Genomic DNA, 17783 nt, shown 5'->3' with positions numbered 1-17783 from the left:
CTTTTCTTACACATAAAAGAGAACCTGGATGAGTGCAGTGGCTCATACTTGTAATCCCAACACTTTGGGAGGCCGAGGTGGGCAGATTGCTTGAGGTTAGGAGTTCAAGACCAACCTGGCCAACATAGTGAAACCCTGTCTCTACTAAAAACACAAAAATTAGCTAGGTGTGGTGGCGCATGCCTGTGATCCCAGCTACTCAGGAGACTGAGATGAGAGGATCACTTGAACCCAGAAGGTGGAGGTTGCAGTGAGCCGAGATCACCCCACTGTACTCTAGCCTGAGTGACAGAGTGAGACCCTTGTCTCAACATAAAAAATAAAATAAAAAGAACCAAAACCAAAGCCTACTACTTAAGAGCAACTTGTGTGCAAACATTTACGTTTTCTCTTCCCTGGTTGGAATGACCTTCAAAGGTGGAAGGTTTGCCTTCATTCCCTTAACCCTCTTATTGTTCACCAACCCATGCAAACCTAGTGGCATTACAGAGCTACCCCAACTGGTGAAAATGGCAGGGCGTGCCCACCTTGTCTCGACAAAGGAGACGCCTGTGGAGATGAGGAGTAAGAGAGGAGTGAAATGCTGTTCGGGATTTTGCCTATTAACAATTCTCCTGCCATTTGCTCTTGAGAATGGACCTCAGAGCTGACTCACATCAACACTACTCTCCAGCTCTGCCCCTACACCCTGTGATTTGATCAAGGTGAGGGTATTTGTTTGCCTTCCTACTAATTATCCCCTTGGTGAGAAAATGAGAAGAAAGTGTAGCTGATCACAGAGTCTTTCCCTCTATGATTATGCTGGGAATTGGATTGCCCTGTGGGGCTGCCAAACCCCTGCAGAACTCTGCCACAGATGACAGGGATGAGGGTGCAGCTCTGCTCTCTGCAGCCCACTACCAAGCAAGGGCGCCAAGGCAAACAGGTTGGGCCCGGAGCACCATAATCCCTCTCCAAACAGGAGATAAATCACAGAGCACGAGGTGCCCAGTGGTTACTCTGACACACTGTGCTCTTAGGGCTCCAGATGAGGCTGCAAGTCTGAGGAGCTCTTCACCCTCTATCTCCCTCTGCAATGCTAAAGGGTAATGGGGTGGGTGGGGAACAATGACAAATGTCTCCCCAAGGCAGTTCCTCCCAAGGGTCCCCAAACACAGAAACCAGTCATAGGGAACTCCCCACAGCGTCTCTGTATTTACCGCTTGCTGCCGAGAAATGCAAAGCCCTTCTCAGATCTCATGCCACATGCTATAGTGTGGGTAACAGCCCTCTTTGGGGTAACAGAGGAGTGGATAGTAATTATCCTTATGTCTCATATCAAATGGAAATGAGGCAGAGAGATATTAAATTAGGATTTTTTAAAAAATTCCTACAGCACTTTGCAATGTACAAAACGCCTTCATATACACCCTGTCACCCTGACTGAGCAGGATGGCTGAGTTCCATTTTACAGATAAGAAAGTAAAGCTCTGAAGAAATGACTTATCTGGAGGAGAGACTGATGGGAATCTGCCCCATAACCTCAGAGGGACTATTTACCCAACCAAAACCATCCAGCCTTAAGCAGGACTCTTACAAAGGCTGGCATTGCCACAAGCCTGGTGCCAGGCAGAGGACAGGGCATCACCTGGCTGGAGGGCTTTCCAGTGTGTACAAATATCCTTGAAGCTCTCAATAGCTCAACTGAAAGCATTTATTTTCCTTTTTTTTTTTTTTTTGAGACCGAGTCTCACTCTGTCACCCAGGCTGGAGTGCAGTGGCACAATCTTGGCTCATTGCAGCCTCTGCCTCCTGGGTTCAAGTGATTCTCCTGCCTCAGCTCCCCCAGTAGCTGGGATTACAGGCATGCCACCATGCTGAGCTAATTTTTGTATTTTTAGTAGAGATGGGGTTTCACCATCTTGGCCAGGCTAATCTCAAACTCGTAGCCCCAAGTGATCCACCCACCTCAGCCTCCCAAAGTGCTGGGATTACAGGCGCAAGTCACCATGCCTGGACAGCTGAAAGCATTTTAAAATTCCTGGCTACTGGAGTAAATGGATAAATGTCACAGGCTGAAAAATACTTGTTTATTCTCCTAAACAGTGTCTTTCCTTCTCCTCCTTCTGTTTTGGGACCCCGGATGAGTTAAAGGCTTTTCAAAGCCAGAGCTCCACCCTGATTGCACAGGTCAGGAAAAGCCTCATGGGTAACCTCAGTCAGGATGCATCCAGACCCTATCTCCATGGCCTGCAGAGCTGCTCTCTGAGGACTCACCTCACTGCCTCTCATTTCCCAGGCTCACAGAGATACACCACTTGTCACCTCTAGGCCTGAAGGGCAGACGGAGGTGAGATGCCTGAAGGGCAGATGGAGGTGAGATGCAAAGGAAGACTTCCATCATAAGCAGATGGAAGCATTCCCAAGCACCTCGGCCAACCTGGATCCTAGTTTGATTACTAAAGAATAGGGAGATTTCAAAGGTGAATGTCTGGAAACTTGTTTACAGAAAATACTGTGGGCACACAGCAGTTATCTGTAAGCATTCATATCTGTTAAGGACATATGGACTTATCCTCAAGCTCTGCCTGCTACACATCTTGCTTTAAATCCCTTGGTGGTCCTATTGATGTTAAAAATAAGTCCCCAAGACAATATATGTACATATGCTTGTGTGCATTCTCTATATATATCTGTATGGAAGGTCTGGGGGTAACAGCAAATTAATAACTATGGTGACTTGAGGCATTGCCAGGTTTGGGAAGTGGCTGGAAAAGGGTTTGGAAGTTTCATTGAAATTCAGGTCATCCATTTCTCAGTGCTATTCTCTTAACAAGTTGTTTAACCTTTCTCAGACTCAGTGTCAACTAGGAAATGGGGAGAATGACACCTGCCTTGCAGGACTGCTGTAAAAGCCAGAGATCATGGACCTCACATGCTGGCACACAGCAGACACTCGGTAAGTGCTAGCTATAATTATTACTACTGTAAAGGAGGATGGGGCTGGGTGTGGTGGCTCACGCCTGTAATCGTAGCATTTTGGGAGGTCAAGGCAGGCAGATCACCCGAGGTCAGGAGTTTGAGACTAGCCTGACCAACATGGCAAAAGCTTGTCTCTACTAAAAATACAACAATTAGCTGGGCATGGTGGCACACACCTGTAATTCCAGCTACTCGGGAGGCTGAGGCAGGAGAATCACTTGAACTTGGGAGGCAGAGGTTCCAGTGAGCCAAGATTGCATTGCTGCATTCCAGCTTGGCTGACAGAGTGAGACTCAAACAGAAAGAAAAAAGAGGATGGTGCCAAAAGGCCATACCTCTCTCCTCCCTGTAGCCATGGAAACTGCCTCCTGCTGAATAAGAGCATTCCTCCTCATTCTCTAGTCCCGGATTTGCCTTTGAGTCTCTGGTGTAACTCTGGCATAGAGGCTAGTTAGTTCCTGGCGGGGACCAAGTATGCAGGCTATTCCAACACACCTGTTCCCCCTTTCAACCTCAGATCTACTCTACATGCTCTGGTGATTGACCTCTGTAGGCTGCTTCTCCAGGGTTTCATGCCCTTTGGCCTCAGGCTAGGATCTGCCAGCTGGCAACACCAGCACCAGATCCGGGAATTTATTCCTCCCTCTCTCCCTGCTTGGTCAAATCTCTGCAGTGGCTCTGTCCTATGGGTAGCCATCGCTCCTGTTGGGCAGCCCCTCTTCTATGATTCCAGCGCTTGCTTCCTCTGTAGGTGGTCTCTTCATTAAGCTCTCTCCAGATAAACCTTTTTAGGGCACCATCTGCTTCCTGCCAGGACCCTAACCAAAACAGGGGAGGAGGTTTTCTTGATGCAAACTGTAACAGTGTTAGAATGAATTTAGCACAAGGAGATATTAAAAATAATTATAAGCTGTGGAGGCAGACTAATAATGTTCAGGCTAGGGTTCTGATTTTCGTTACTTGAACCTCTAAGAATTAACTTTCATCTAATAAAAAAGTAGAGAAGACAACAAAAAAACAGCATGAGCCTAGAGGTACTGGCTCTTCCTTCAATGAGGCGCCCATTCTGCAACTCTCCAAAGCAACAAGAACCTTGCAGCAGGAAAGAGAATTTGTTTCATCCCTGATGGCCACTTATTATGTGTCAAGCATCGTGTAAGTTATTCTACATAAACTATCTCAAGGTGAGGTGAGTACTATTAATATCCCCATTTTTTCAGATGAAATAGCGTCGTGAAGATAGTAAGGATCCTGCTTGAGGTCACACAGCTGGTCAGTGCAGAACCAGGATTTGAATCTGAGCAGTCCGGGTACCCTGAACCAACGCATATATGTCTCCTCCTTGGAATGGCCTGGAAAGGGGGCCAAGAGCAATGAAAAGTGAAGCAGGGAGGCAAGCTCAGCCTCTCTTCCTAACAGCAGCAGCTGCTGAGGTGTGCTCCCATCCATGAGATGCCCCCAGTGTGGATATGGGGCTATGGGGGCATATTTCAGCCTCTGACCAGGATCATCAGCCACAGAAACTAACCAGAACTGAAGGAGGGTCTGAAAATAAAACAATATAAAGAACCACAACTTCTGAAGACAAAGAGGGTCCATGATAAACTAGGATTCTCAGCAACATTTTCAAATACCAAACCAAATCCTGCCTGAACCCTTCAGTCTGTAAGAGAGATCCCTCTTTATACCTGTAGGATTCAATGGCACATGGCATGAGACAAACATCCAAAGCTTAAAAATGATCTAGAAACTCTGAACAACATGGAGAAGGAAAAACAAATGTTGTCAACACACTAGGTTATTTCATCCACAGAGAAATGAGCAGTAACTTCATCACTCTCAGAAAAAAAAAAATCTCTTGGGCCAAATAACCAAAACACCAAGAACATCTTTCCAATGCCATATATCCTTCCAGTGCCATTCCCAAACTTTGCCTGTAATTCAGCACTTGTTAACAGACCCATATTCCACCTGCAAAGAAAGCCAGCATTCCATCTTACGCCTACTGGAAACTTTAATAAATGAGGCATAGTACATTGCTGATTGACGTATCACTCAACCAAGGCATAACGGAATAAACACTTAACTCCAAAATGATTTGTAGTCTGGACACAGTGGCTGAGTCTTAATTCTCATTCTGTTTCACGTAACATTCACTTTTTTCCTGCTTAAATCTACCTCCCTTTTAGTGAAAAGGCAAGATGCGTGGGTAGGAGGATGAGAGATTCAGCCTTGTGCATATTTACACATAGTTTAATAATCCCAGGAGAAAATAAATTGACAGAATCGTATTTATACTGAACAGTCAGAAAACAACATATTAAAATAAACTGTCAAATGGTTGCCCAGTATGAATAATCTGCATCCAATCATCCAATTTGTGTACACATTTTCCCCAGTACAATTTCCACTTTGAGTTCTAGCTTTTTGACTGGATAACAACACCTGAATTCATTCTGCAAATGAAGCCAGCTGCAGCAATTTTAAAAGGACTTTAAAGTGGACCTGGGTACACCAAAAGTGATCTGCAAAACCCTCTGGCTTAAAGCTCCATCTTACCAGTCGAGTCGGCCCCAGAAGCCCGGCCACTCGTCTGCTCCTCAGCATTAATGAGCTGCAGGTCTGTATAGGAACATCCAAAGCTAGGACTGCTGGTGTCTTCAGAATGGGTGGTCCAGCTGCTCTCAGAGGTCAGAGGGCATCTTCCCAGGGAGTCAAAGGAAGGGCATGACCAGCAGGGCATGGTCAATGGTAGGGCTGGAGAGAGACCAAAAACCAAAAGCATCAAATATAAATAGCTGTACTTAGTTTGCCTTTAGTGATTATCTTACTTTCATATTGCTCCCATCCTCTGAAATCTCAACAGTCATACAAGGCAAGGAAGTCTTGTATGGGAAATATCACTTATGACACAGACAGTGAGACTGATTGATGGAGACCCCATGGTAAATCAGTGTCAAACCAGTATGAAAACTAAGGTCTCAGGACTCTCCAATCACAGAAAATCTCACTAAAGGAATATGAGTTATTTCAGGGTCTAGATTTCAGCTTCATTCAAACCCAAACTACAGGAATCTTGCAGTCTCACTCTTACTGTTACATTTCCTCCATTTTTAGTGGCACAAGAAAACCCACCAATTTACATTGAAACATTAGAGCCAGTCTAGGTTAATGGCTAAAGAGTAGATATGTAACTATATGCGTACATGTATGTGGCATGCCCTGCTTGCTTTGAGTTCACCATAACTGGAGATTCTGCAGACTGTCACATATACAAATGGAGATTTACTGAGACTGCCAACCTGCATGCAGTACAATGAAAAGTACTTTTAAGGGGAAAATGCATAAAGCTTGGCTTTATCTCTTTAGTCTTAAGAACCAAATCAGAATTTAAAAATTACTTTAGAAAAGTTTTTTTTAATCAAACTTTCAAATTCTCCTAATTTGTCTTTAGTTAATTTCTTATCACATGCTATCTCTGTGGTGCTGCATAAGAATCATATCATTACGGCCGGGAACAGTGGCTCATGCCTGTAATCCCAGCCCTTTGGGAGGACAAGGTGGGAGGATCACCTGAGGTCAGGAGTTCAAGACCAGCCTGGCCAACATGGCGAAACCCCATCTCTACTAAAAAAAATACAAAAATTAGGCAAGTGTGTTGGTGGGCGCCTGTAATCCCAGCTTCTCGGGAGGCTGAGGCACAAGAATCGCTTGAACCTGAGAGGCAGATGTTGCAGTGAGCTGAGACTGCGCCACTGCACTCCAGCCTGGGTGACAAGAGAGAAACTCCATCTTAAAAAAAAAAAATGGGAAATCATATCATTGCAAGTTTACCAAGAGGTACTGAAAACAAGTGCTGAAAAGAGTATAAATAAGACAGGAAGAATGAAAACAAGAGAAACTACCATTTATTGAGTGCCCATCAAATGTCAGGCATTTTACAAATGTCTCGTTTCATCCATCTGTCCTGAGAGATACGCAATAGTCTTATTTTAACTCAGAGACATTAAGAAACTTGCCCAAGATGGCAAAGTCAGTTCTGCTGCCTGGAAAACCAAAACAAGTAGAAAAGACAAAAACTGGGATTTAAGAGAGAAGAAAGAATAAATATCAGTGCTTGCAACCATATAAATATAAAACGTTTCATTCCTTATTCTTTTGGGCATTTGTAAAGCATTTAAGTCTTTTTTCTGGAGTGCTTACTGCTCACATCCTCTTTTCTTTAAAAATGTTACCCTTTCGCTCTCTTCCGGTCCTAGGCACTTCGGGAACTGTGTCTTAGGTGCAGACATGGCCAAGTCCAAGAACCACACCACACACAACCAGTCCCGAAAATGGCACAGAAATGGTATCAAGAAACCCCGATCACAAAGGTACGAATCTCTTAAGGGGGTGGACCCCAAGTTCCTGAGGAACACGCACTTTGCCAAGAAGCACAAAAAGAAGGGCCTAAAAAAGATGCAGGCCAACAACGCCAAGGCCATGAGTGCACGTGCCGAGGCCATCGAGGCCCTCGTAAAGCCCAAGGAGGTTAAGCCCAAGATCCCAAAGCGAGGTGTCAGCCGAAAGCTCGATCGACTTGCCTACATTGCCCACCCCAAGCTTGGGAAGCGTGCTCGTGCTCGCATTGCCGAAGGGCTCAGGCTCTGCCGGCCAAAGGTCAAGGCCAAGGCCAAGGATCAAAACAAGGCCCAGCCTGCAGCTCTAGCTTCATTTCCAGCTCAGTCTCCCAAAGGTGCCCAGGCCCCTACAAAGGCTTCAGAGTAGATACCTCTGTCTGCCAACGTGAGGACAGAAGGACTGGTGCGACCCCCTGGGGCTGCCATCTGCATGGGGCTGGGGTCCTCCTGTGCTATTTGAACAAATAAACCTGAGGGAGGAAAAAAAAATGTTATCCTTTCTGCATATTCCTGAGCTATTCTCTCCTTCTCTGCTTTATTTTTTCTTAGTATTATCACTGTCTAATGTACTACACGCCCATGTTTTCCATACTAGAATCAAAGCTCCTTGAGGGGGCAGGGATTTTTACCTGTTGTGTTCACCTCTATATCCCCATTCTAGAACAGTGATGGGTATAAGGCAGGCATTCAACAAATATTTGTTGGTTATGTCAACAGAAGTGCCACCAATCATTCCATAACAGTATATACTAAATACAGAATGTTAAAATTGGACTGGTATCTATAATCCCTACCCGCATACAGAAAACATTAAAATACTAAAAAAGAAGAAAAAATAAAATTTTTTTAAAAACCAACCAAAAATAGAAAGCAAAGCCAAATTTATAAAAGCTTGCTATATGACACCATTTCCTATAGTATGGTGGTTTAGATACTTCAAACTACTATGGAAATAAAATTAAAATATTTGTCAAATGTAGTAACATGATTTAAAATACATCACAGGGTGAGCAACAAAGTAAAGAATCATCAGAGGCCCAGTGAAAGCAACAACCTCAAAAGGGTAAACAGAAGACAAAAGCTGATTTTCACTCTGAAGATTTTGAACAAACCAGACTCTTAAGTTTTCTAAACCTCTTATGAAGAAGGCAAAGGAGAAAGAAGAACGTAGGGCCAACTGAAGAAGGGAAATCTAACAGAAGAGCTGATGCATAAAGGGAGAATTCCTAAAAGGCTTAAAGGGTAAGTTAGAAATAACCTCCAACCTCTAGCAAGAGATAGCAAAGAAAACTGTCTGCCTTAGGATTGGGTGAAAAGTAGAGGAAAAAATACCTCCTGAGAATTAATAACCACAAATTGTCCTCAGATAGGGGTGTGCAACTAAAAACTACTTGTGTGGTCTGAAAAACCTCCAAGTTGAGACTAGTTTAAGTACTTCCAGGTTAGTAGGCCTCAGGCATCCAGGAAAAGCAAATACTATATTAATGGCTTTTTTTTTGGAGACAGAGTCTCACTTTGCTGCCCAGGCTGGAGTATAATGGTGCAATCCCAGCTCACTGCAACCTCCACCTCCCAGGTTCAAGCGATTCTCATGCCTAAGCTTCCCATGTAGTTGGGACTGCAGGCTCCCACGATCTTTCTGGAGTTTTTTTTTTTGTTGTTTTTTGTATTTTTAGTACAGACGAGGTTTCACCATCTTAGCCAGGCTGGTTTCGAACTCCTGACTTCAAGTGATCAGCTGCCTCTGCCTCTCAAAGGGCTGGGATTACGAGTGTGAGCCATTGCACCCGGCCAATAATCCTTTCTGAAGGAAGGTACCTTCAAACCAGCCTCTCAAACAGAATGTTCCTAAGTCGATAAGCACATGGTAAAAAAAAAAAAAAAAAAGTAAATAAATCAATCAATCACAAAATGCATAAGAAATCAAGTTACCATGAACAAAAGCCAGCAAAGTGTGTGCGGGGGTGGGATGAACAGGCAGAATAAGACCTGCAAAGAATTTTCAAACACTAGAATTGTTGAGCAAAAAATACAACGATGTTTAATCTGCTTAAGGAAATAAGAAATTAAGAACATAAAAAAGGAGCATGTAGAATTGAAAAAGAACTAATAAACTTTCAGAGAAGAAAAAATACACTACTGTAAATATAAAATTGACTGGACAGCATAGACAAAAAGAGGAAAATATGAAAAAAAGATGAAGACACATGGAGGACAAAGTGAGACAGTCTCATAAATATCTGAGTTCCTACGGAGAGGGGAAAGAAAACGGGAGAAGGGCAATATTTGAAAAAATACTGGCTGAAAATTCTCCAGAATTTACGAAAGATTTTACTTGTCAGATTAGAAATTCCAAGGCATCTCAAGCAGAGTAATTAAAAATAAATCTATAAATAGACATCAAAACTACATAAGATCAAAAACAAAAAGATCTTAACAGCCATCCAAGAGAAATTATATGTTACCTTCAAAAGAATCTTCAGACTATCACCTTTTTCCATAGCAGAAGAAGCCAATGTGCACTTCAGTGTACAAGCGGTAAAACAACTATGAAGTTAGAATTATATAACCAGTAAAACATCTTCACAGAACAACGGAAAAAATAAAGACAATTTAGACAAACAAAAACTATAATTAACCTTAAAGTAGGAAAGAAAGGTGAAATAAAAGGAATGTAAGATGCTAGAAATAAAACTATATCAGTACATAAAAATAAAGATAAATGGACTAAACATTCTAAGTATAAAAAAAAAAGATTGTCAGGTTAAATCAACAAATGAAATTTAACATGCTACGCACAAAAAATACATCTAAAATACAAATGATAATCAATGATGAAAGTAAAGGGATGGGAAAGCCATGTAAGATATCAAAATATTGGGCCGGGCGCGGTGGCTCAAGCCTGTAATCCCAGCACTTTGGGAGGCTGAGGCGGGTGGATCACGAGGTCAAGAGATCGAGACCAGCCTGGTCAACATGGTGAAACCCCGTCTCTACTAAAAATACAAAAAAAATTAGCTGGGCATGGTGGCGTGTGCCTGTAATCCCAGCTACTCAGGAGGCTGAGGCAGGAGAATTGCCTGAACCCAGGAGGCGGAGGTTGTGGTGAGCCAAGATCGTGCCATTGCACTCCAGCCTGGGTTAACAAGAGCGAAACTCCGTCTCAAAAAAAAAAAAAAAAAAAAAAAGATATCAAAATATTAATGAAAAAAAGCTGATACAGTTATAGATTATGGATAGACTTTACAACAAAATGATAAAAAGTACAATTTATCAGAAATATAAAAATAATTCTAAACTTGAATATATTTAATAACATAGCCCCAAAATTATTAATGTGAAAATTGACAGAACTGTAAGAAAGTAAGAAATGCCCATCGTCACAATGGAAGATGTTACAAGACACCTCTCAGTTATTGACATATCAAGTAAGCAAAAATATCAGCAAGTACACAAGCTTTAAACAAAATGAACACACTGATGTAAAGATCATAGAACATTACACTCAACCGGTGAAGAATGCATATTTTTATACTAACACCAAGAATTTCTATGACAAGTGATATGCTATTACTTGACATGAAACAAGGTGTAACAAATTTCAAAAAATTGGTATACAGACCACAAATACTGGTCATAGTACAATTAAGTATCTAGTTATCCAGTTGTCTGGTTAACTAGTATCTAGCTATCTACACTAGATAAAAAAAATTTGAAAAATTTAAAAATTAAGAAACATGCTTCTAAGTAATTCACTGGTCAAAGAAAAAAATCCTAATAAATATTAGGAAATATTTTGAACCAAACAATAATGAAAATACTATATGTGAAAATTTTAAGAATATATGTTTGCAGTATTATCAGCTTATATTAGAAGGCAACTGAAACTTAATACAATAAGCTCCCAACTTATTCAGATAAAAAAGGAGGAGCAAAATAAAGAATGTTAGAAAAAGGAAATAATAAATATAAAAGTATAAATTATTAATATATATATTTTTAAACAAAGTCTCGGCTCTGTCACCCAGGCTGGAGTGCAGTGGTATGATCTTGGCTCACTGTAATCTCGGCCTCCCAGGTTCAAGCAATTCTCCTGCCTCAGCCTCCTGAGTAACTGGGATTGCAGGTGCACACCACCATGCCCAGCTAATTATTTTTGTATTTTTAGTACAGACAGGCTTTCACCATGTTGGTCAGGCTAGTCTCAAATTCCTGATCTCGTGATCCACCAACCGCAGCCTCCCAAAGTGCTGGGATTACAGGCATGAGCTACCGCATCCAGCTTAAAATTTTTTAAAAACATACACAGAGAAAATGTTCTTAGAGAAGACTAATAGAATTAAAAAGAGGGCAAATAACAGTAGGAATGAAAAGGCTACACAATTACAAATGCTATATTTCGAAGACAATGAAGGGAAATAATAAATGTCTTTATACCAGTACATAGACACAGATAAAACTATAGAAGTCCTAGCAAAATATGACTTTTCAAAACTAATTCAAGAAGAAAGTTAAAAACCTGACTTGTCCAATAACCTTGAAATAAAGTGAACCAAGAACTAAACCCTTCCCATCAGAAAAATGTCAGGTCAGGTGCTTTTACTGAAAAGTTCTATCAAACGTTAAAGGAAAAAAAAAATTTTTTTAAATCTTCCATTAACTTACTCTTATTCCAGAGTACCTAAGAAGAAAGGCCACTCATCTATGCATTTTATTAAGGTTAGCATTTATAAGGATAGACACCACAACCTGACAATACATACCCAATTGATATGTAGTCTCTAAAAGGAGAATTACAGAATAATCTCAATAATGAGCATAAATAAAAGAATCCCAAACAAATTATCAAAGAGAATCCAGTGATTTATGAAAAAAAGAATTATTTGAGTTATCCAACTTATACAATGTTGGTTTGACACAGTGTTTCTCAACCTTTCTCTCATTATTGTTCCCTTAAGGAATCTTTTTGTAATATTTTTCTCCTAATCGCTCTCTTTTGAATTCTTCTCCTCTAGTAGAACACTACAATCGCAAAATTGACATTGACACAATCCATCATTCTTATTAAGATTTCCCCAGTTTTATATGTACGTGTACGTGTGTGTGTGTGTGTGTGTGTGTGTGTGTGTGTATCTAGCTCTATGCAATGTTTTCAATGTGTAGGTCCACGTATCCACCACAGTCAAGATACAGAACAGTCCCATCACTGCAAAGATCTTTCGAGCTCCACTTTTATAAACATGCCCATTTCCCTCCTACCGTGCCTCCATCCCCATGCTGTTCCTAACCTTTGACAACCACTAATCTGTTTTTCATTTCTATAATTTTGTCGTTTTAAGAATGCAATATAAATGGAATCATGCAGTATGCACCTTTTCAGAACTGGCTTTTATTACTCAGCATAATGCCTTTGAGCTTCATCTGAGTTGTTGTATGTATCAGTAGTTCATTCCTTTTTATTGCTGAGTAGTATTCCATGGTATGGATATTCACAGTTAGTTTCCTTTTTTCCTTATCAAAGGACATTTAGGCTGTTTCTGGGACTTAGCTATTATGAATAAAGCTGCATGAACATTTGTGTACAGATTTTTGTATGAACATAAGTTTCCATTTCTCTGGGATGAAGTCCAAGAGTGCAATTGCTAGGTCATATGGTAATTGCATGTTTAGTTTTATAAGAAACCACCAAACTGTCCAAAGTGGTTGTACCATTTTACATTCCCATCAGCAATGCATGCATAATCCAATCTCTCTGCATCCTCCCTAGCATTTAGTCTTACCATTACTTTTTATTTCAGTTATTCTAACAGATGTGCAGTGAAAGATCATTTTAATTTGTATTTCCCTAATGGATAATGATACTGAGTATCTTTTCATGTGATTACCTATCTCAATATATTCTCTTAGGTGAAACATATGTTTATTTCTTTACCCATTTTTTTAAATGGGAACTTTTTACTGTTGGATTTTGAGATTTTTCTATGTATTCTAGATACTAGTCCTTTTTTTTATTCTGAGACAGGGTTTCACTGTGTCTCCTAGGTTGGAGTGCAGTTGTGCCATCTCAGCTCTCTGTAACCTCCGTTTCCCAGGCTCAAGCAATCTACCCACCTCAGCCTCTCGAGTAGCTGGAACTACAGGTGTGCACGACTATGCATGGATAATTTTCTGTATTTTCATAGAGATGAGGTTTCACTATGTTGTCCAGGCTGGTCTCAAACTCCTGGGTTCAAGTGATCCACCTGCCTTGGCCTCCCAAAGTGCTGGGATTACAAGTATAAGCCACAGTGTCTGGCCTGATACTACTAGTCTTTTGTTGGCTGTGGTTTGGAAATATTTTCTCCCATCCAGTAGCTTGTATCTTCATCCTTTTAAAAGGGTTTTTGCAAAGTAAAAGTTTTTGAAATTTTAATACTACACATATGTTTTCAGTTTACTTCTGTACTGTATATATTATAGCTCTTCTGTATACAACAATAATTATCATTTATTTGCCCTATTCAAGAATTATTTTTAGCCCCCTTGGGGACATTATCACCCTGTTGAGAATACATGGGTTAACGTTAGAAAATCAATTAATGTAATTCACTACAAAAACATTTTAAAAGAGAAAAATCTTACCATCATAATAGTAGAGAAAAAGCACTGAATAAATTCTAGTCTTTATTCATGGTTGCAATTTTTAGCAAATTACAAACAAAAAGACTCCCTAAACCTAACAAATACCTCCCCTCCCACTTATGAGTGAGAACATGCAGTGTTTGACTTTCTATTCCTGTGTTAATTTGCTGAGAATGATGGTTTCCAGTTTCATCCATGTCCCTGCAAAGGACATGAACTCATTCTTTTTGTGGCTGCATGGTATTCCATGATATATATGTGCCACATTTTCTTTATTCAGTCTATCATCGATGGGCATTTGGGTTGGTTCCAGGTCTTTGTTATTGTAAATAGTGCTACAATATACATATGTGTGTATGTGTCTTGAATGATTTATAATCCTTTGGGGACATACCCAGTAAAGGGATTGCTGGATAAAATGGTATTTCTGGTTCTAGATCCTTGAGGAATTGCCACATAGTCTTCCACAGCGGCTGAACTAAGTTACACTCCCACAAACAGTGTAAAAGCATTCCTATTTAGCTTCTGCACAGCAAAAGAAACTATCATCAGAGTGAGAAGGCAACCCACAGAATGGGAGAAAATTTTTGCAACCTATCCATTTGACAAAGGGCTAATATCCAGAATCTACAAGGAAGTTAAACAAATTTACAAGAAGAAAACAACTCCATCAAAAGGTCTTGGGCGGCAAAAGTCAGCATTCAGGACCAATAAGCAATGTAATCCTGCTACACTTCACTGTCTGCTTTGAGGCAGAATCCAAAGAGCCACACAACAGTGTTAGAAGGAAAGAAGGAACTGCCCTGTACAGGCTGCAGTCAGATCATCTGAGTAGACCAGGAAACCCCATCCCCAAATACAGCTTGGAATAATGTAGCTGATACATTGTGAAACTCCTTAGAACTGAAGTACAGACTACAGTCATGGAATAGTGTGAAGCCCTAAAGCAGTTAATAACCTCAGACATTTATAGCTGAGCTAAATGGTCATGAATATGAACGCAACGGAGAGACTGAGTAAGGACATTTCTGTTGTGATGGTTGTATTCTATATCGTGCACTAAAACTAATAAGACTTATGATAAAAACTAACAAAAGCAATAACAATACCGAAAAATATTTGCACAAATATTCACAGAAATTTGCATCCTGCATCTTGGTCAGTTGATCCTTCTTGGAGATACAGATCCTTGAATGTATTTGCTTCAAATACAATCTTGCTTGGGTAAAAGTGAAAAAAAAAAAAAAAAAAAAAAAAAAAAAAACAAATACCTCCCAAACCCCACAGGATACATCACATAAAGCTTAATCAACCCTTGGAGATTCAGATCAAGATGGTGATATTCATTGCCCTCACTTCTATTCAACATTATATTTATGAGTAGAGCCTGAACAGTAAGGCAGGAAGTGAAAGAAACAAAACCATCATTATTTGCAGATGATATTTTTGTGTATGTAAAATAACCAAAAGACTTTACCAATAAATTAATAAATTAATAATGTTAGCAAGGTATCCTTTTTGATTAAAAAATCAACATGTAAAAAAAATTGTGTTTCTGATAAACAGCAAGAAATATTTAGAAAATGAAATTTAAAACAAGACAGCATTTATAATAGCAACAAAAAGTATAAAGCATATATACTATCAAACCTAACCAAAAAAAATGTGCTAAGCCTTAGAGAAGGCATTTCTTTTTTTTTTTTTTTTTTTTTTTTTTTTTGAGACAGCGTTTCACTCTTGTTACCCAGGCTGGAGTGCAATGGCGCGATCTCGGCTCACCGCAACCTCCGCCTCCTGGGTTCAAGCAATTCTCCTGCCTCAGCATCCTGAGTAGCTGGGATTACAGGCACGTGCCACCATGCCCAGCTAATTTTTTGTATTTTTAGTAGAGACAGGGTTTCACCATGTTGACCAGGATGGTCTTAGAGAAGGCATTTCTAAAGTTTATTAACATACCACAAAGAAGACCCAGATAAATGAAGATATAATATTTAGAGATTGAAAGACTTAATGCTGCAAAGATGTTAATTCTCCCCAAATTGGCTTATAAATTTACTTCAATGTCAATTAAAATTCTAGCATGTCAAAACAATCCTAAGCAAAAAGAACAAAGCTAAAGGCATCACACTACCCTTTTCAAACTACACCACAAGGCTACACTAATTAAAACTGCATGGTACTGGTATAAAAACAGATACACAGACCAATGGAACAGGTTAGATAACCCAGAATAAAGCTGTACACCTACAACCATCTGATCTTCTACAAAGCCAATAACAAGCAATGGGGAAAAGGACTTTCTATGCAATAAATGGTGCTGAGAAAACGGGCTAGCCATTTGCAGAAGATTGAAAGTGAACTCCTACCTCTCATCATATATAAAAATTAACTCAAGATGGATTAAAGGCTTAAATGTAAAATATGAAACTATAAAAACACTAGAAGAAAACCTAGGGAATACCTTTCTGGACACTGGTCCTAGCAAAAACTTCATGACAAAGATTCCAAAAGCAATTGCAAGAAAAACAAAAACGACAAGTGGGATCTAATTAAACTAAAGAGCTTCTGCACAACAAAAGAAACTATCAACAGACAAGGTACAGAATGGGAAAAACATTTAAACATTTGCAAACTGTGCATCTGACAAAGGTCTAACATCAAGAATCTGTAAGAAACTTAAGCAAAAAAACAAATAACCCTATTAAAATGGGCAAAGGCCATGAACAGACATTTCTCAAAAGAAGATAAACATAAGTCAAACAAGCATATGAAATAATGTTCAATATCACTAAGCATTAGGGAAATGAAAATCAAAATCACAATGAGATACCATCTCATCCCCGTCAGAATGGCTCCTATCAAAAAGTCAAAAACTAACAGATGGCTGGTGAGGTTGCAAAGAAAACAGAATGCTTACACACACTGCCAGTGGAAATGTAAATTAGTTCAGCCACTGTGGAAAACAGTTTGAGGATTTCTCAAATAACTTAACACAGAACTACCATTTGACCCAGCAATCCCATTACTGTGTATATACCCAAAGGAATAAATTCACATGCACGCATAAGTTCCTTGCAGCATTATTCACAATACCAAAGATGTAGAATCAACCTAGATGCTCATCAGTCGTGGAGTGGATAAAGAAAATGTGGTGCTCATCAGTCGTGGAGTGGATAAAGAAAATCGTGTATTCCATATACACGATGGAATACTACACAGCCGTAAAATAAATGAATCCCATCCTTTGCAGCAACATGGATGGAGCTGGAGGTCATTATCCTAAACAAATTAACCCAGGAACAGAAAACCCAAATGTTCTCACTTACAAATGGGAACTAAACATGGAGTATACATGGAAACAAAGGAAAACAACAGACCCTGGGGTTGGAGGGTGGGAGGAGAGCGAAGATTAAAAAACTGCCTATTGGGTATTATGCTGATTACCTAGGTGACAAAATTATCTGTAGACCAAACCCCTGCAACAGGCAATTTACTCAGGTAACAAACCTGCACGTGTACCCCTTAAACCTAAAATAAAAGTTGGAAAGAAAAAAAAAATTCTAGGTTGGGCACAGTGGCTCAGGCCTGTAATCCCAGCACTGTAGGGGGCCCAGGCAGGTGGATCGCCTGAAGTTGGGAGTAAGACCAGCCTAACCAACATGGATAAACTCCATCTCTGCTAAAAATACAAAATTAGCCAGGAGTGGTGGAGCATGCCTGTAATCCCAGCTACTCAGGAGGCTGAGGCAGGAGAATTGCTTGAACCTGGGAGATGGAGGATGCAGTGAGCCAAGATTATGC

At 40.2% G+C, this 17783-nt stretch overlaps 1 protein-coding gene and 1 pseudogene across 10 annotated transcripts in view; one reads left to right on the top strand and one right to left on the bottom strand.

The window, feature by feature from the left end:
* STON2 (stonin 2) overlaps positions 1 to 17783 on the bottom strand; it is a 173703-nt gene that overhangs the window by 105785 nt on the left and 50135 nt on the right. For 5 of the 10 annotated variants that reach the window (XM_074392883.1, XM_074392880.1, XM_074392886.1 and 2 more), the window contains 2 exons: positions 7733 to 7831; positions 5521 to 5718 (listed from right to left, as the gene is read on the bottom strand). In XM_074392883.1, coding sequence (XP_074248984.1) covers positions 5521 to 5718; positions 7733 to 7831 — 297 coding nt within the window. The remainder of the gene's footprint in view (positions 1 to 5520; positions 5719 to 7732; positions 7832 to 17783) is intronic. The other 5 variants (XM_074392885.1, XM_074392888.1, XM_074392884.1 and 2 more) reach the window with 1 other exon arrangement.
* LOC101040430 (large ribosomal subunit protein eL29 pseudogene) lies at positions 7211 to 7728 on the top strand (annotated as a pseudogene).

Source organism: Saimiri boliviensis, chromosome 2 (genome assembly GCF_048565385.1).
Source record: "Saimiri boliviensis isolate mSaiBol1 chromosome 2, mSaiBol1.pri, whole genome shotgun sequence".
In the NCBI taxonomy this organism is placed as follows: Eukaryota; Metazoa; Chordata; class Mammalia; order Primates; family Cebidae; genus Saimiri; species Saimiri boliviensis.
This window is presented reverse-complemented; position numbering and strand designations above follow the sequence as displayed.